General features: G+C 43.9%; 1 protein-coding gene and 1 non-coding gene across 5 annotated transcripts in view; one reads left to right on the top strand and one right to left on the bottom strand.

Annotated features, from left to right (window-relative positions):
- Positions 1 to 225: 225 nt before the first annotated feature.
- The window catches only part of invs (inversin), a 31266-nt gene continuing 17258 nt past the window's right edge, over positions 226 to 14233 (bottom strand). For 3 of the 4 annotated variants that reach the window (XM_008432629.2, XM_008432628.2, XM_081597408.1), the window contains exons 8-19: positions 12668 to 12777; positions 12351 to 12522; positions 10439 to 10594; positions 9957 to 10078; positions 8877 to 8984; positions 8689 to 8795; positions 8408 to 8617; positions 5426 to 5622; positions 3996 to 4494; positions 3346 to 3497; positions 746 to 832; positions 226 to 672 (exon numbers count right to left, since the gene is read on the bottom strand). In XM_008432629.2, coding sequence (XP_008430851.1) covers positions 557 to 672; positions 746 to 832; positions 3346 to 3497; positions 3996 to 4494; positions 5426 to 5622; positions 8408 to 8617; positions 8689 to 8795; positions 8877 to 8984; positions 9957 to 10078; positions 10439 to 10594; positions 12351 to 12522; positions 12668 to 12777 — 2036 coding nt within the window. In that variant the 3' untranslated portion in view covers positions 226 to 556. The remainder of the gene's footprint in view (positions 673 to 745; positions 833 to 3345; positions 3498 to 3995; positions 4495 to 5425; positions 5623 to 8407; positions 8618 to 8688; positions 8796 to 8876; positions 8985 to 9956; positions 10079 to 10438; positions 10595 to 12350; positions 12523 to 12667; positions 12778 to 14233) is intronic. The other variant, XM_081597409.1, reaches the window with a different exon arrangement.
- Positions 1002 to 1074, top strand: trnat-ugu (transfer RNA threonine (anticodon UGU)). The gene has a single exon. It is a non-coding gene; the product is annotated as a tRNA-Thr (tRNA).

Consider the following 14233-nt stretch of genomic DNA (forward strand, 5'->3'; position numbering starts at 1 on the left):
TGTGTGCAGTAAAGTCTGACGAGGTGAGACTGACAGCCAGCTGAGAAAACGGAGCGCTGCAGAAATATTCATAATCCTGCAAGTCTTTTACCGTTTGTCAGGTTCAATACCAACTAAACATTTTGCATAACTTCAAATCTTCTAGCATCGAAGGTCTTCACCTTCAGGGCTGGTGTCCCTGCCGTCTCTGTGCCCTTAAGAGTCTCAAATTTATGTATTAAAAAATGAGGAATCAAAATGTCTTACATTTATTTTACAGAGATGCAAGTTGGCTTTAAATATATTAATCCCAAGTCTTCGATTGTGTCAGGGCAGAACAATTTAATCTCTATGACAGTGTATTAGTGCCATTGTAGATGGGGGGGGAAAAAAATATTTCAATGTTTAGATGAGCCCCAAAAGACTTGAAGCTTGAAAACAAAAACCATGCCACATCTTTTTTTTTTTTTTAGAATTTTACTTCAAGATTACAAAAGCCATGTGGTAGTCTACCTCATAAAATCCCAATAAAACAGATCTGTGTATCCAAATCACTGTTGGCAAACACAGTGCGTGTTCACTGTTTGCCCCGTCCTCTCGTCCCCTGTCCTGCGCTCTGTGGTCTCAGGTGGTAGGAGTACAGCTTGGCTTGAGTCAAGGCGCCGGTCAGGTGAATGCAGTCTAAACCGCCCACTGAAACATAAGCAGAAGATCGACTTCAAGAGCCTGAAAAGGCAGTAAAGAGTGTGAGGATGTAAGCACTTACACTGACTCTGGGTGCGTAGGGGAACGTTCAGCAGGAGGTGAGACTGAGATCCCTGAAGCGAGCGTCCTTGTCTCGCCATAGAGTTGCCTGAAGGAAGGACATTGGGAGTTGGTTTCTAACCCCATCATTTCTGAATTCAGTGAGCCAAGGGTGGATCATGACGGCGAGTCCTGTAAGACTGGTTCATCCAGCCCAGGTCCACACCTATGTCCTCCTGTCTTTATATGTGCACTGTCACATCTCAACACATGTCACAGGCCCTATAGCTCAGTGGTTAGAGCACTGGTCTTGTAAACCAGGGGTCGTGAGTTCAATTCTCGCTGGGGCCTAACATTATCCTTTTCCAGTTAATACTGTCTGCGAACGCCTAAGAAACGCCACACAGGTGTTACAGTTTGACAGTCAGGGAGTGGCAGTGGCGCAGGGAGTAGAGCACATGAACTCGACTCCACTGTTGTGGGTTCAACTCCTAGACCTAGACCCTCTCTCACAACTGGCCAATTATGAAATTGACCACCACAATTAGCTGATTTCAGAATGATGAGAAATGATTCAGGAAACACGTAGTAGACCAGAGAAACTGTATACTCAACCTCAATGTACCTGCTGTAAATCATATTCCTGTCCTGAGCTGTTTACAGCTCCTCAAGGCTAATAGTAGCACAAAATCTTAAAGGTAGCCTCTATTATGTTTCCTTAAACAGGTTTATGGGCGATACAATGCCTGTTTCTTCAATCAGAATGAAATTTCTGATTGAAATTTTATGGCCTCTTGTCACTTCAAATCCAAATTAGCTGCAGCTAGCTACATCCCCCAACTCAACATATACACTTTCACATGAAAATAGCTGCAAATAGATTTGCAGTTATACCAACTGTCTCTGAACATTATAAACATCTTTTATGAATAGTAAGTCAACAATAACACTATTTTTTCCCAGTAGTCACTGTACAGCACATACAGAGATAAAACCAGCTGACAAAATGTCCTGGAACTCAGCTTGGGTTGCTAGGTAACGGGACTGAGCTTGGCTGGGGTTGCAAGGTAACGGCGCAGTTCCCGCAGGATGTGACTTAACAACGGGGAGATTTTTTAAATGACTTGATTCCAGCGCTTTTTAAACACCCGGGCTGTTTTTAGAAACAGTTTAGACCCAAATTGAACAACAAAAAAGTGAAAAATACAAATCCAATTAAAAAAAAAAAAAAAAAACAGGTCAAATGGTTTATTACTCTAAAACGACCAGCATTAGTGTGTCAAACCTCCTTCTGCTTTGTGGAAATGAAAAAGTGAGAAAATTCGCCTCATGAACATATGTATGTGTGTATGTATGTATGTGTGTGTTGGATGGTGAGGCGTGTGTGTGTGGTGAGCGGAAAGCTCTACGCAGTCGTCTGACATTCCCCGTGACAGCGTTGAACTTTTCACAGTGCCAGGAACTGTCAGGTAGGGAGAAGGAGAGACAGAGGCAGGGAGAGGGGGAGGAAGACGACGAGGAGGGAGCGGTGGGGGGAACAGCCGGACCGAGGACCCTTTCAGTCCGTCTGAGGGTGGAGGGAGAGCGCCTGGGTTTGTGTGTGTTTCTGCCTGTCCTCCTATCATCACCTGGTGATGTGCGGTGAAGGTCGGGCCTGTCTGAGGGAGCGAAACCGCGGCACGAAAACCCGGCTGATGGCGTCCAGATATGAGCGCTGGTACTTACACCTGAGAGCTTGTCGCTTCTCATCCAAAGCCACAGCTTCACTTTCACTGCGCTGCAGCAACTATTTTTCTATTAAACTGACACCATTAACTTATTCATCAATGATCAAACTGCAGAAAATATATCCATTATTTACCCATGATTGGAAACCCTCAGCTTAAAGCCAATGCAGCTGTTGCATAGTATTTCCTCAGGAGTAATTACTGCTTCATTACCTTTCAAAACATCTGAGTTTTGCTTTCTAGGGAGCATTTTTGTGTAAACTCCTCACTCCTTAATGCAACTACAAGGATATTTAGTCAGGGAGGTAAAATATATTTGTTTTTTAACTGCTGTTGAGTTGTTTCAGGCCTGCTTCTGGTGTTGATATAGAGTTATAGAATAAAAGCTACATGGAAATGAATTCTTTTCACTCAAAATCTAAACATAAAATTGCTGAGGGATGTTAATAGTCTGTTAGGTAAAAAATAATAATATTAAAAACTAATTAAACAGTTTTTTCAGAAGCCTGCAGTTCATGGTGGGCTGTGAACATTTTAAATCTCATCTCCATATTTTGAGGTATTCTTTGCAATAATAAAAAGTGATGGTAAAAAAGTATTTATCCTCTTTTAGGCAACTGAATCTAATCTCCATCTCCTTGAACGGAGTTCGATAAAATCTTCACAGCTCTGCCTTTAACCTCTCTGACTCCATCCCAGACATCTCTGTGTGCTCTTTGGTCTTTATGATGCTGTTTGTTTTCTAATTCCGATTGACAAATTTTATTTAGGGGTATCAAAGTAAGACTGCTCAATACAGCGCTTTCCACGCGTTTCACAGAAATCACATAAAATTTCAACATCATATTTTGTGGTTGACAAGAGTTTTACGATGTTTTGCAGCATCCTCTCTTACCATAGATGCTCTGCAGCACAGAGCTTTTACTCGACGCAGGTTTGCCAAGCGCTGGTCTGTTTTCCACTTTTTTCCTTCCAGGGGTGCAGCTCGACTTGCTCTGCTCGGCTTCTTCACAGGCCCTCACCTCTGTCCTCCTGCGTGCACAGAACCTGAAATCAACAGAAACCCCCCCATCTCAGACGGCGTTCAAAGGAATAAACGCTGGCGAGCCCCCACACCGACGCTCACGAAGCGTAAACAAAGTAAACAGTTTATTCAGGGCACTTTATAAGCAGCATGTATACAACCTAAATGTGAAAGCTGCAGAGAAACAGAGGGCCTCCTGCGGAGGACTGGCAGCCTCTAAGAGGAACCCAGCGAGCGTAAGAAGGGGAGAGGGGCTGCTGGTAGCTATTAGCGCAGCCCTGCTGAACTTTTAGCCTCTTGTTAAATCTGTATGAAAGATTTAGATTATAGCCTTTCTGGTCTCACTCTCTCCCACGTTCTCTCCCCCACCGCTCTCCTGCTGATGGCATCCAGAGCAGTTAACGCTCAGGGTTGGGAGGTCGTTGTTACAGGAGGGAAAAGACACATGAGGGCACCACATGGCTCGTACAGTTAGAGCACATTGACGTTATACCGAGATCCAGCCCAGGTACGAGCCTCACCTCTGCCACGCTCGCTGGATGATCCGTGCGGCCTCGTTCCTCCTCACCTGCTCCTTCTCCTGCTCCCTCCCGCCAGGCTGCGTTTTCCTGCGGGGCCTTTTGTGATCTAAAGACGAGCTGTTCCTCAGTGATGGAGCATGATGTCTGACCTCTGAACTCGGCTCCTTGTGGTTCCGGTGCTTGCGTGAAGAGTGACCAGTCGCGGCAGGGTCTTTCTTTCTCCCGTCTCTTGAGTTCGCCTCAGCTCGGGCCGCAGAGGAGGCCGTTGCGGACGCAGTGGACGCGACAGAGGAAGACCGCTCTCTGGCAGCCTTGGCCGCTGTGGGAGGTGTGAGTTTAAGAGTGGGAGGCTCTCTGGAGCCGGTGGGAGAGAGAAGCTTCTTCAGCCGGGTGTGCTGCGAGGCTTCGGCTGGAGAGCGGTCGCTCAGGGCAGAGCTGCAGCTCAACGCTTCTTGTCGCTCAGCTGCAACACTTCTTCTGGAAATCCTGATCTTCTGGCCTGACAAGGCAAAAGTAAAAGTCAATTCAATAGCTCACTTGGAAAAATACGACTCAGTAGTCCCGTTTCCATCAAGGTTTTTTATACGTATTTTGAAGTAATGCAAAATTTGAAAAAAAAAAAAAAAAAAAGTCCTAGATTTCGTTTAGAGAGCATTACAGAGGTAATTAAATCAGTCCGTGATAATAATAATAATAAAAATCCCATCTGAACATCATCTTTGACCTGAACTCTGAACTAAATGCATCTCGCTATCCGGACGTTATGCTATGTAGCGCATCCTTCCTTCAAATTGCTTCAGAGATGTTCCCTGATTTCAAAACTTGCCATTTGTAGTTCCAGCAAAAAGTGCGGCTCCAGTGTGTGGATTCATCCTCCAGATCAATATCAAAACCCTGAGACATTTGATTACGCTCAAGAAGGTGAACATTTCATGTCCATGTCATGTATTCATCTGCTTGATGTTCAGCTTGTTGAATATTAATTAAACCAGGTAAAAATGAAATGTGTCATTATTTTCATTCAATTATGATGGATTTTTTTATTGCGTCTGACAAAATGACGGTCAGCGAAAACGTCTAGTGTAATCTCTGGGTGGGAAACTCTCATCCACTGGTGGATTTGTGCCTTACCACAAGCACAAAACTCATCTTACACCTTGTTCTTTTTTTTTTTTTTTTTTACAAACAAGCGTAGTGTCAACTTCTGGCGAAATTACATTTTACGTGGCCTGGTTGATTCACTTCAAACCAACAGATGGAAGCCAGCCTTTTCGCATTTTCTTTTTTGCGACATCTTTAAAATTCACTCAAAATTCGCATCACAATTTGATGGAAGCCTGGCTACAAATACATATAATTTCTGTAATAAAGGAGTGTGTTTTAGTATTATCATTATGTTGTAATAACACAGTTGAGTATTTCCTTGGTACCTTTATGCCTCCCTTCTTTGACCATGGCGTGTTTCTTTGTATCGACAGATGAGTCGTTCATGGTTAGGTCTTCCACGATGTTCGTTAAGGAGAGCGCCTCCTGCTCTGCGCTCAGAAGTGAAACCCTTCGTTTGTCCGCACCGTCCACTCCAACATGCTGTGTCGCTCCTCTCCTTCGCTGCTCCTCTTCTCTCTTCCTACAAGAAAAACACAAGATGAATCGCAGTGGCCGACAAGAAAGGTTGTGCTTAAAATGTGGAGATTTTGAAAAGAATTGTGATAATTAGCAATGCTAACAATGAAATATGATTTTTTTTTCATTGAATAAATATTGTTTTACAACCTACACCATGGTTTAAATTTTTCCTTAATTGTTTCCCTCACCTGCCGGCTGGCTTTCTACATCTTCATGTTCTAACAAACCTCTGAGACTTTCACACAGTATACACAGGTGGACTTTGATTTATTGTAAGAGAACTGGTGTAACTGGGTTTTATTTAGCAGCATCAAAGTCTGTCAGCATGGCCTCTCCAAACTCCTCCCACGCCCGAGTTTTTGCCTCAGCGACCACCTGCATGCCGCTTCGCCCGCCGGTACCCATCAGCTGCTTATGGAGTCCCACAGGCCAAAAAGGCCCGATAGGACTCCTTCTTCAGCTTGACAACATCCCTCACCGAAGGTGTCCACCAACGGGTTCGAGGGTTGCCGCCATGACAGGCACCAACAACCTTGCGGCTGCAGCTCCGATAAGCCGCCTCGGCAATGGAGGCACGGAACATGGTCCACTCAGATTCAATGCCCCCCACCACCTCCGGAACGTGTTCGAAGTTCTGCTGGAGATGGGAGTTAAAGCTCCGTCTCACAGGGGACTCCACCAGACGTTCCCAGCAGACCCTCACTACATGTTTGGGCCTGCCAGGTCTGACCGGCTTCCTCCCCCACCACTGGAGCCAACTCACCACCAGGTGGGTCAGTGGACAGCTCTGCACCTCTCTTCAGAGGTGGTGGTCCCCCTGTTCTAAAAGGGGGACCCGGAGGGTGTGCTCCAATTTCAGAGGGGTCACACTCTTAAGCCTCCCTGGTAAGGTCTATTCAGGGGTCCTGGAGAGGAGGGTCCGTCGGATAGTCAAACCTCGGATTCAGGAAGAGCAGTGTGGTTTTCGTCCTGGCCGTGGAACACTGGACCAGCTCTACACCCTCAGCAGGGTCTTGGAGGGTGCATGGGAGTTCGCCCAACCAGTCTACATGTGTTTTGTGGACTTGGAGAAGGTGTTTGACCGTGTCCCCAGGTGGGCCTTGTGGGGGGTACTCCGGGAGTATGGGATACCGGGCTCTTTGATACGGGCTGTCAGGTCCCTGTATGACCAGTGTCAGAGTCTGGTCCGCATTGCCGGCAGTAAGTCGGGTTCATTTCCGGTGAGAGTTGGACTCCACCAAGGCTGCCCTTGTCCCCGATTCTGTTCATTACCTTCATGGACAGAATTTCTAGGCGCAGCCGAGGTGTTGAGGGGATCCGTTTTGGTGGCCTTAGGATCACATCTCTGCTTTTTGCGGATGATGTGGTCCTGTTGGCTTCATCAGATCGTGATCTGCAGCTCTCACTGGAGCGGTTCGTAGCCGAGTGTGAAGCGGCCGGGATGAGGCTCAGTGCCTCCAAATCCGAGGCCATGGTCTTGAGCCGGAAAAGGGTAGAGTGCCTTCTCCGGGTCAGGGGGGTCGTCCTGACTCAAGTGGAGGAGTTTAAGTATCTGGGGATCTTGTTCACAAATGAGGGAAGAAGGGAGCGGGAGATCGACAGGTGGATTGGGGCAGCGTCTGCCGTGAAGCGGGCGCTGTACCGGTCCGTCGTGGTGAACAGAGAGCTGAGTCAAAAAGCGAAGCTCTCGATTTATTGTTTGATCTACGTTCCCACCCTCATCTATGTTCATGAGCTTTGGGTCATGACTGAAAGAACGAGATCACGGATACAAGCGGCCGAAATGGGTTTCCTCCGCAGGGTGGCTGGGCTCTCCCTTAGAGATAGGGTGAGAAGCTCGGTCATCCGGGAGGGACTCAGAGTAGAGCCGCTGCTCCTACACGTCGAGAGGAGCCAGTTGAGGTGGCTCGGGCATCTGGTAAGGATGCTTCCTGGACGCCTCCCTGGTGAGGTGTTCCGGGCACGTCCCACCGGGAGGAGACCTCGGGGAAGACCCAGGACACGCTGGAGGGATTATGTCTCTCGGCTGGCCTGGGAACGCCTTGGGGTTCCCCCGGAGGAGCTGGAAGAAGTGGCTGGGCAGAGGGAAGTCTGGGCCTCCCTTCTGAAGCTGCTGCCCCCGCAACCCGACCCCGGATGAAGCGGAAGAAAATGGATGGATGGATGGGCATCAAAGTACAGGGGGCTCAATCATTTTACTTCTACTTTACAATTACTACTTTCCTTCTATTTAATTTCCTTTCCTTCTAATCTATTTAATTTTTCTGTAATCATTCAGCAACAGAGTGAGCACAGCTCAAAAAAACATCTACCAGGGCGTAAACTACACATTTAAATTTCCTCACTTCATTAATACATTTTTTTGAAAATCAAAAAAAGAATAATTTGTTCCCTGTTTGAAAAAAGAATCTACTAATTAAAACAAAGGTGAGACAGGTGAGCAAATAACCAACGAAGAGCAAACTGGAGGCCAGAGACAGAGAGAAGACGCATCTGTTTACTGACGACAGAAAAAGAGACAGACGAGGAGATGGACAACAAAGACTAAAACTACAACGAGGGACAAATAGGCAGGAAGAGACACCGTCCTCTGGAAGAGTCAACAATTACATAGAAAGATGAATGGATTTCAAGTTGATTTTGTGTTAAGATTGACAGAAGGAACGATGAAACTGCATCAATAGTTAGGAATCAGTGTACAGGTGGGGGCTGCTCAGAGAGAAAGTATCTTCAAATATGCTAAGTGTGTGTTGCTGTGTGTGTGCTGCTGTTTGCTCCTCTCTCACTTGGCTGCGTCCTTGCGCAGCTGCTCGTGTCGCATGAGGAGCTGCTTCCTCTCCCTGAAGGCCTTTCGGACGGTGTAGCCCTTGTAGACGGCCTGGATGGTGGCAGCGGCGATGTCCTGGATGGCGGCGATGGACAGAGCGCCATGCTCCAGCATGAACTGTATCACCTCGCTGTGCCCCCCCAGCAGAGCGTAGTCCAGAGGCGTATATCTGCGCAACATAAGCAGTGTTAGTCTTATAGCCATCTGCCTGGCCTCGGCTCCAACGGCCCCCCTCCTCACCTCTCCTCGGTGTGCTCCATCTGGTTGGGGAAGGCGTTGTAGCCCAGGAGCAGCTTCACAGCATCCAGGTACCCGTTGTTGCAGGACCAGTGAAGCGCAGTCCGCCCCTGTGCTCCCACAAAAAAGGAACTCGGTTAATATGACCTTCTTTTAACCCAAATCAAACACATGTGCAAGTGTGTCTTCACCTCCTTGTCCTGTATATTTGGGTCAGCGTTGTTTTCCATCAGAACCGCCATGCACGTGATGTAACCGCCGTATGCAGCGCACTGCAATGGAGTGCGTCCTGCGTGATCCTGCGGCCGAACAAAGAAACGTCTCATTCTCTCTTCGACTCAAACCTTTACGAAAGCCAGACGTTCTTATGATTGATCAACAAAACTTTACGCTTCTTGAAGGTTTTTAGCAATATTTATTTGAACAGTAACTGCTTTCTCACTCTTTCCTCTACAGTTTATGGCTCGTTTAAAACAGAAATAAAGTATCAGAGTGTTTTAAGTCAGAATAAGGCTTTATTTTTCATTTTATTAGGTCCTGTGACTCCGAAGGCTTTATCAAAGGGTCCAAAGCCCAAGAGATAAACCATTAGTGTCTAAATGTAACAGGCTGTCAAAGCCTACATGGTTGCTATTGCTTATTTTCTTATAAATACAAAAAATTATACACTTTAACAGAAAATAGTAGACATAGTTTGTATAACAATTGGCATAAACAAAAAGATAAGTAATTAACGGAACTTTTACAAAATAGTGCAGATAATTTTTTTTATTTTTGTTATCTAGTCTGTTTCTTTTCTCCTCAAGTCTCTAAGCGTCCACTCATCTCGCCCCATCTACCATCATGGTTAGCTACACAAGGTGCACATGAATAGGTTAAAATAGCTGCCAAAATCCAAAGAAAGCCACTATGACCCATTACTCAAAATTACTTTACAAGATTACGAGAAAGTGTGAATCATGGGAAGCTTAAATGACTCTAATCAAGATCATTTACTTTCAAATAAAGACAGATGGCTAACCCTCAATAAGTGAAGAGTTGGTTACGTTTGCCCTTTAAATTAGAGGAGGATAAAAGCAGATGAAACCTTGTCTCAAACAAAATAAAATCCAATTAACCCATCATGCAGAGGCTCCAGGATGGGATTCAAAACCAGGACATTCTTGCTGCGAGGCAGCAGAGCTACCAACTGTGCCACTGTGCACTTCAAAAGTGACAACAACAAAAACTCTTAAATCCTCTTTTAATTTTGGAAATATTCCTATCAGTACCTGGACATTGGGACTGATCCCGTTCTCCATCAGTATCTGGCAGACCTCGGCGTTCCCCCCCAGAGCTGCCCAGTGGAGAGCAGTGTGACCGTCCACATCAACCAGCTCCGGACAAGCAGAGCCTACATTTATTTGTTTTGGAAATATAAAGAACAACAAAGTTAATAAAGGAGCAAAGTAGTTATGTTTTCCACAGTGACAGTCTAGGTGCCCTGCAGAGATCCGTGTTAAAACACAAACCTCAGAGCATTTTATTGGGCGTTCATGTAGTAGATTAGCTCAAAGTGGTGCCTAATTGTGCAGTGGAAGGACGGGGATACATGGCTTTCAATATTAAGATGCAGCATTATGTATCCTCCCGGTGTAAAATCAAAATAAGACACAACGATTTTCGCGGCTGTGATGTGACAAAATGCGGAAAAGTTAAAGAAGTTTTAACGCCATAAAAACTACATTTGCCAACATGTAAGAGTCGCACCCACCTTTGATGAGCGTGAGGATAACATCTCTGTATCCCATCTCACAGGCACGAAACAGCGGCGTGTGCTTCATGACGTCCAGGGAGTCGACTGTCGCTCCCTTCTCCAGCAGCAGCTTCACCGTGCTCACATGGCCCGACAGAGAGGCCGCATGGAGCGCTGTTTGGACAACAACGATTTCAAAGTCTTTTAAATTGACACAATATACGCCTTCGGGATGTGTGAATCACTTCCTCCTCCTCATTGTATCGAGTCAAGAGCGTGATTCAGTGATTCAGGCTCCAGTCAGTACTGTCGCCCATGGCTCCATGGCTCCAGCACGGATAAACTATTCCCAGCTGGTTAGACCAATGCGTTGTTGCCATGGAGATTATGCACATACACAGTATGTCATGTATGTCAAAGGGGAGGCCTGACAGAACTCGGTTTGACCCAGTTCTGTGTTTTCCTTGACGCTATCCTGTCTGGTGTTATAATGCTTCTTAAGTCCTCTATAACTTCTGTACTGACTCCTCCATGTCTGGACCCTGCTGGCTCGAGTCAGCAGGGTGAAAAAACAACTGGGATATACGTGCCTTATTAATGAAACACATTGTCTCTGTTCCAAATGTGATCTCTTATTGGAATAACCTTGAGTCAGTCCTGAACTGGGAGAAAAATCTGATGTCTTCTGTCTAAATGTTTGATTATTAATAAGTGTCTTTTAAGATTTTATCCCTGCAAGTTTTTACATAAAGCACATTGACGCACTGTTGTAAAATGAAAGTCCACCTGCTACCTTAAAAATGCAATTTAAGTCAACAAGAAAATTGTTTTGGTTTTACTCAGAAATTAAAGTTCATGAAGTTGATTTAAGAACAAGAGACAAGTTGTCCAAACATTGCTTTCTTAAGTTCATTAATCTTGAATTGTGAGCTTTAATATAATGCTTCAGTTTAAGCCAAATAATTATTTCACAATATGCAAGAAAAAAACTGCGCTTACCTAGTTAGAGAACACATTTCTCTATTCTTTTTACTCACATTATCAAGTTATTTTACCTTAGAATCATTTAAATTCTTGTTTCAAATTGAATTAATTTTTATTAATGAATTTTATTAGACATCGCAATGAATTCTGCTCAAAAATATTTTGTGTGAACAGGACATTATCCTCACGTTTAAAAATAAATATTTGCCTTAATAACACACAAGAGGTAGACCAATGTAACACACTTCCATCTAATTAACATAGCAACACAGGATAGTAAAATATGCCGCTAAGCATTCTGGGAAATAGTTCCCACTCCTCCATTTTTCTTCTTTCAGTTTTTTAAGTGCTAACCCAAAAACTGGTTTATTCAACTCTTGGAAGTTTGACAAAATTGATAAAAAGACAAACTCACACGTTTAGGTTCAAAGTCTTAAAACTCGCTAAATTTATTTGACTTAAAGAGTAGAAGATAGTAGACGCAACTAAAAGCGGCTCAAATGTTTTACAGTGCATGAACTTGTCATTCTGACAACTCTGAGGATAAGATCGCTGTAAATTTTGCTGGTTCTGTCCTTTCTCATATTTTCTGACAAGATTTTTGTACATTTAAAAACTCTCAATAACTTTTCCCTAACTTCTCTAAATAAATTGTTTGGATTTTCCTCTTATTCCCCTAATAAAACAAACCAATCTTACATAATCAACCTAATTTTATTAAGTATTGTAGACATAAATTAAACTTTGATTCTCAATATTTAAAGAGGAACACTTATTAAAATACATTAAAGCCATTAAGACAAGTTCTTATTTGTTTTTTTTATATACTGTATACATTTCTATATATTTATGTTTGCTAGCATTGCTGTTTTGTTCTATGCTCTATGTTCACGGTACTGATTTAGCTTTTTTTCTCAACCCCATTATTATCAATAAAGTTTCTCACCGGTGCCGCCATACTTGTCGGCCATGTTGATGTCGATGCGAGGGACGAGGGTGAGCATGGTGCGGATGACTTCATCGCTTCCCTTCCCGGCGGCCCACATGAAGGCCGTTCGGCCCTCCAGGTCGGGCTCGTCTTTCTCAGACGGGTGAGACAGAAACACGCCGACCGTCTCCTTCAAGCGCAGAGAAAGACAGCAGCAGTCTATCAACGGTGTTAAATGGACTCAATATGACACAAGAGGCAACAGAGGTTAACAATTTTCCTTTGTTGGGAAAGATTTAACTCAGCTTATTTGGCTAAAGTACTGGACAACTCACAGCGTTGTTGCTCTGAGCCCCATAATGCAGCGGTGTTGCTCCTAGGCTGTCTGAAGGAATCGTCCCAGACGTGTTTCTCTCCAGCAGCAGATGGACAATTCTTGCATGTCCTAACAAAAGAAATCAGTTTTCACATCAGGAGGAGATAAAGTTAGAGAGGTAGAGACATGAATCTGAGAATCTGAAATGATGGTTGAACCCTTCCTTCATGGAAAGGTACAACATGATCAAAATTTGTTTCATCAGAGCCTAACACACATTCTCCCACTGGAAGGTTTTTGCTAGTTCTTTATGAAAAGGCTTCTGTCTAGCAGCTCTACTCCTGAGTCCAGATATATGGAGATTATATGAGATTATTGTCACATGAGGAACACAATCAGTCCTTGTGAGAAATTCATGCAGCTCCTTCAGTTTCTTGGAAGCATCGCTGACCGGCTTCTGTCTTGACGTTTCATCAGTTCTGGGAAATGTCCAGTTTCTATAATGTTTCCACTGTGCATACGGACAATATACTCTTCTCCTGACTGATACCTTTACGTAGTGAGATCTTTGATCCTTTCTGATCTCTCTGTGCTTTAACTAAAGGACTAGCTGAGATTTATTCCATTCCATGTTAAAAACATTCATTAAATTTTGCCAGGTGTGAAGTCAAGTAATCTGAATTCAGGTTGAATGCATTTATGCTGTTTTTTATTTTTTTATACTTGTTGCATCTATTAAACCCAGGAGAACTGCACTGAGGTCTATATTGTTTTAGATTCATGTTTTGTTGAACACAAGTCTGTCTTTTTATCAGCATTGTGCGCATTTTCTACTTGACCTTATACTTTTTGTGTCACCAAACATCATATTTGTATATTCAGAACATTACTGCTAAACACAGTCACAGCTTGTTAGTGGCATCTTCAGGCTTCCTTCCTGTCTTCCATGTAAAAATTGAACCTTTACAGAGTCAACTTTCCAGATTTCTCCATCCTTTGTGTTCAGTTTAAAATATGAAATAATAAAGTTTACCATGATTTTTTGGCTGATATTGATAATGAAAATGAAAGAAAGGTGAGAACAGAGGTAGGACATAAGGAAGGAAAGGAAGAAAACAAGAAATTAATCAAAGAAAAAAGGGAGGATGGACATGAGGTATGGAAGGACAGAGAGACAGATAAATAAGAGGAAGGGAGAACCGAAAATAGAATAAAGACAACTAAGGATGACAGAAAGAAGGACATCAAGGCATAATTAAGGAAGGATGGATATAGAGCAGAAAGGAAAAACACAAGGAAAGAAAGAAAGGACACATTTAAGAAACAACACAAAGGAGGAAGGAAGGAAAGGACACCAGGAAGAAATATAAAATGAAGGATGGGCACTAAGGAGGAATATATGAATGACACATGGAAGAAAAGATGAAAGGTCACAAGGTAGGAGGGAATGATACAAGTAAGGAAGATGGGAGAAACGGAAACAAGAAAGGAGACAAATAAGAATGACAGGAGGAAGGACACAAGGTAACGAGGAAGGGAAGAACACAAGGAGATAAAGAAAGGACACATTTAAGGGGCTCCACAA

This window comes from Poecilia reticulata, chromosome 16 (genome assembly GCF_904066995.2).
Source record: "Poecilia reticulata chromosome 16, P_reticulata-male-v2, whole genome shotgun sequence".
Taxonomy (NCBI): domain Eukaryota; kingdom Metazoa; phylum Chordata; class Actinopteri; order Cyprinodontiformes; family Poeciliidae; genus Poecilia; species Poecilia reticulata.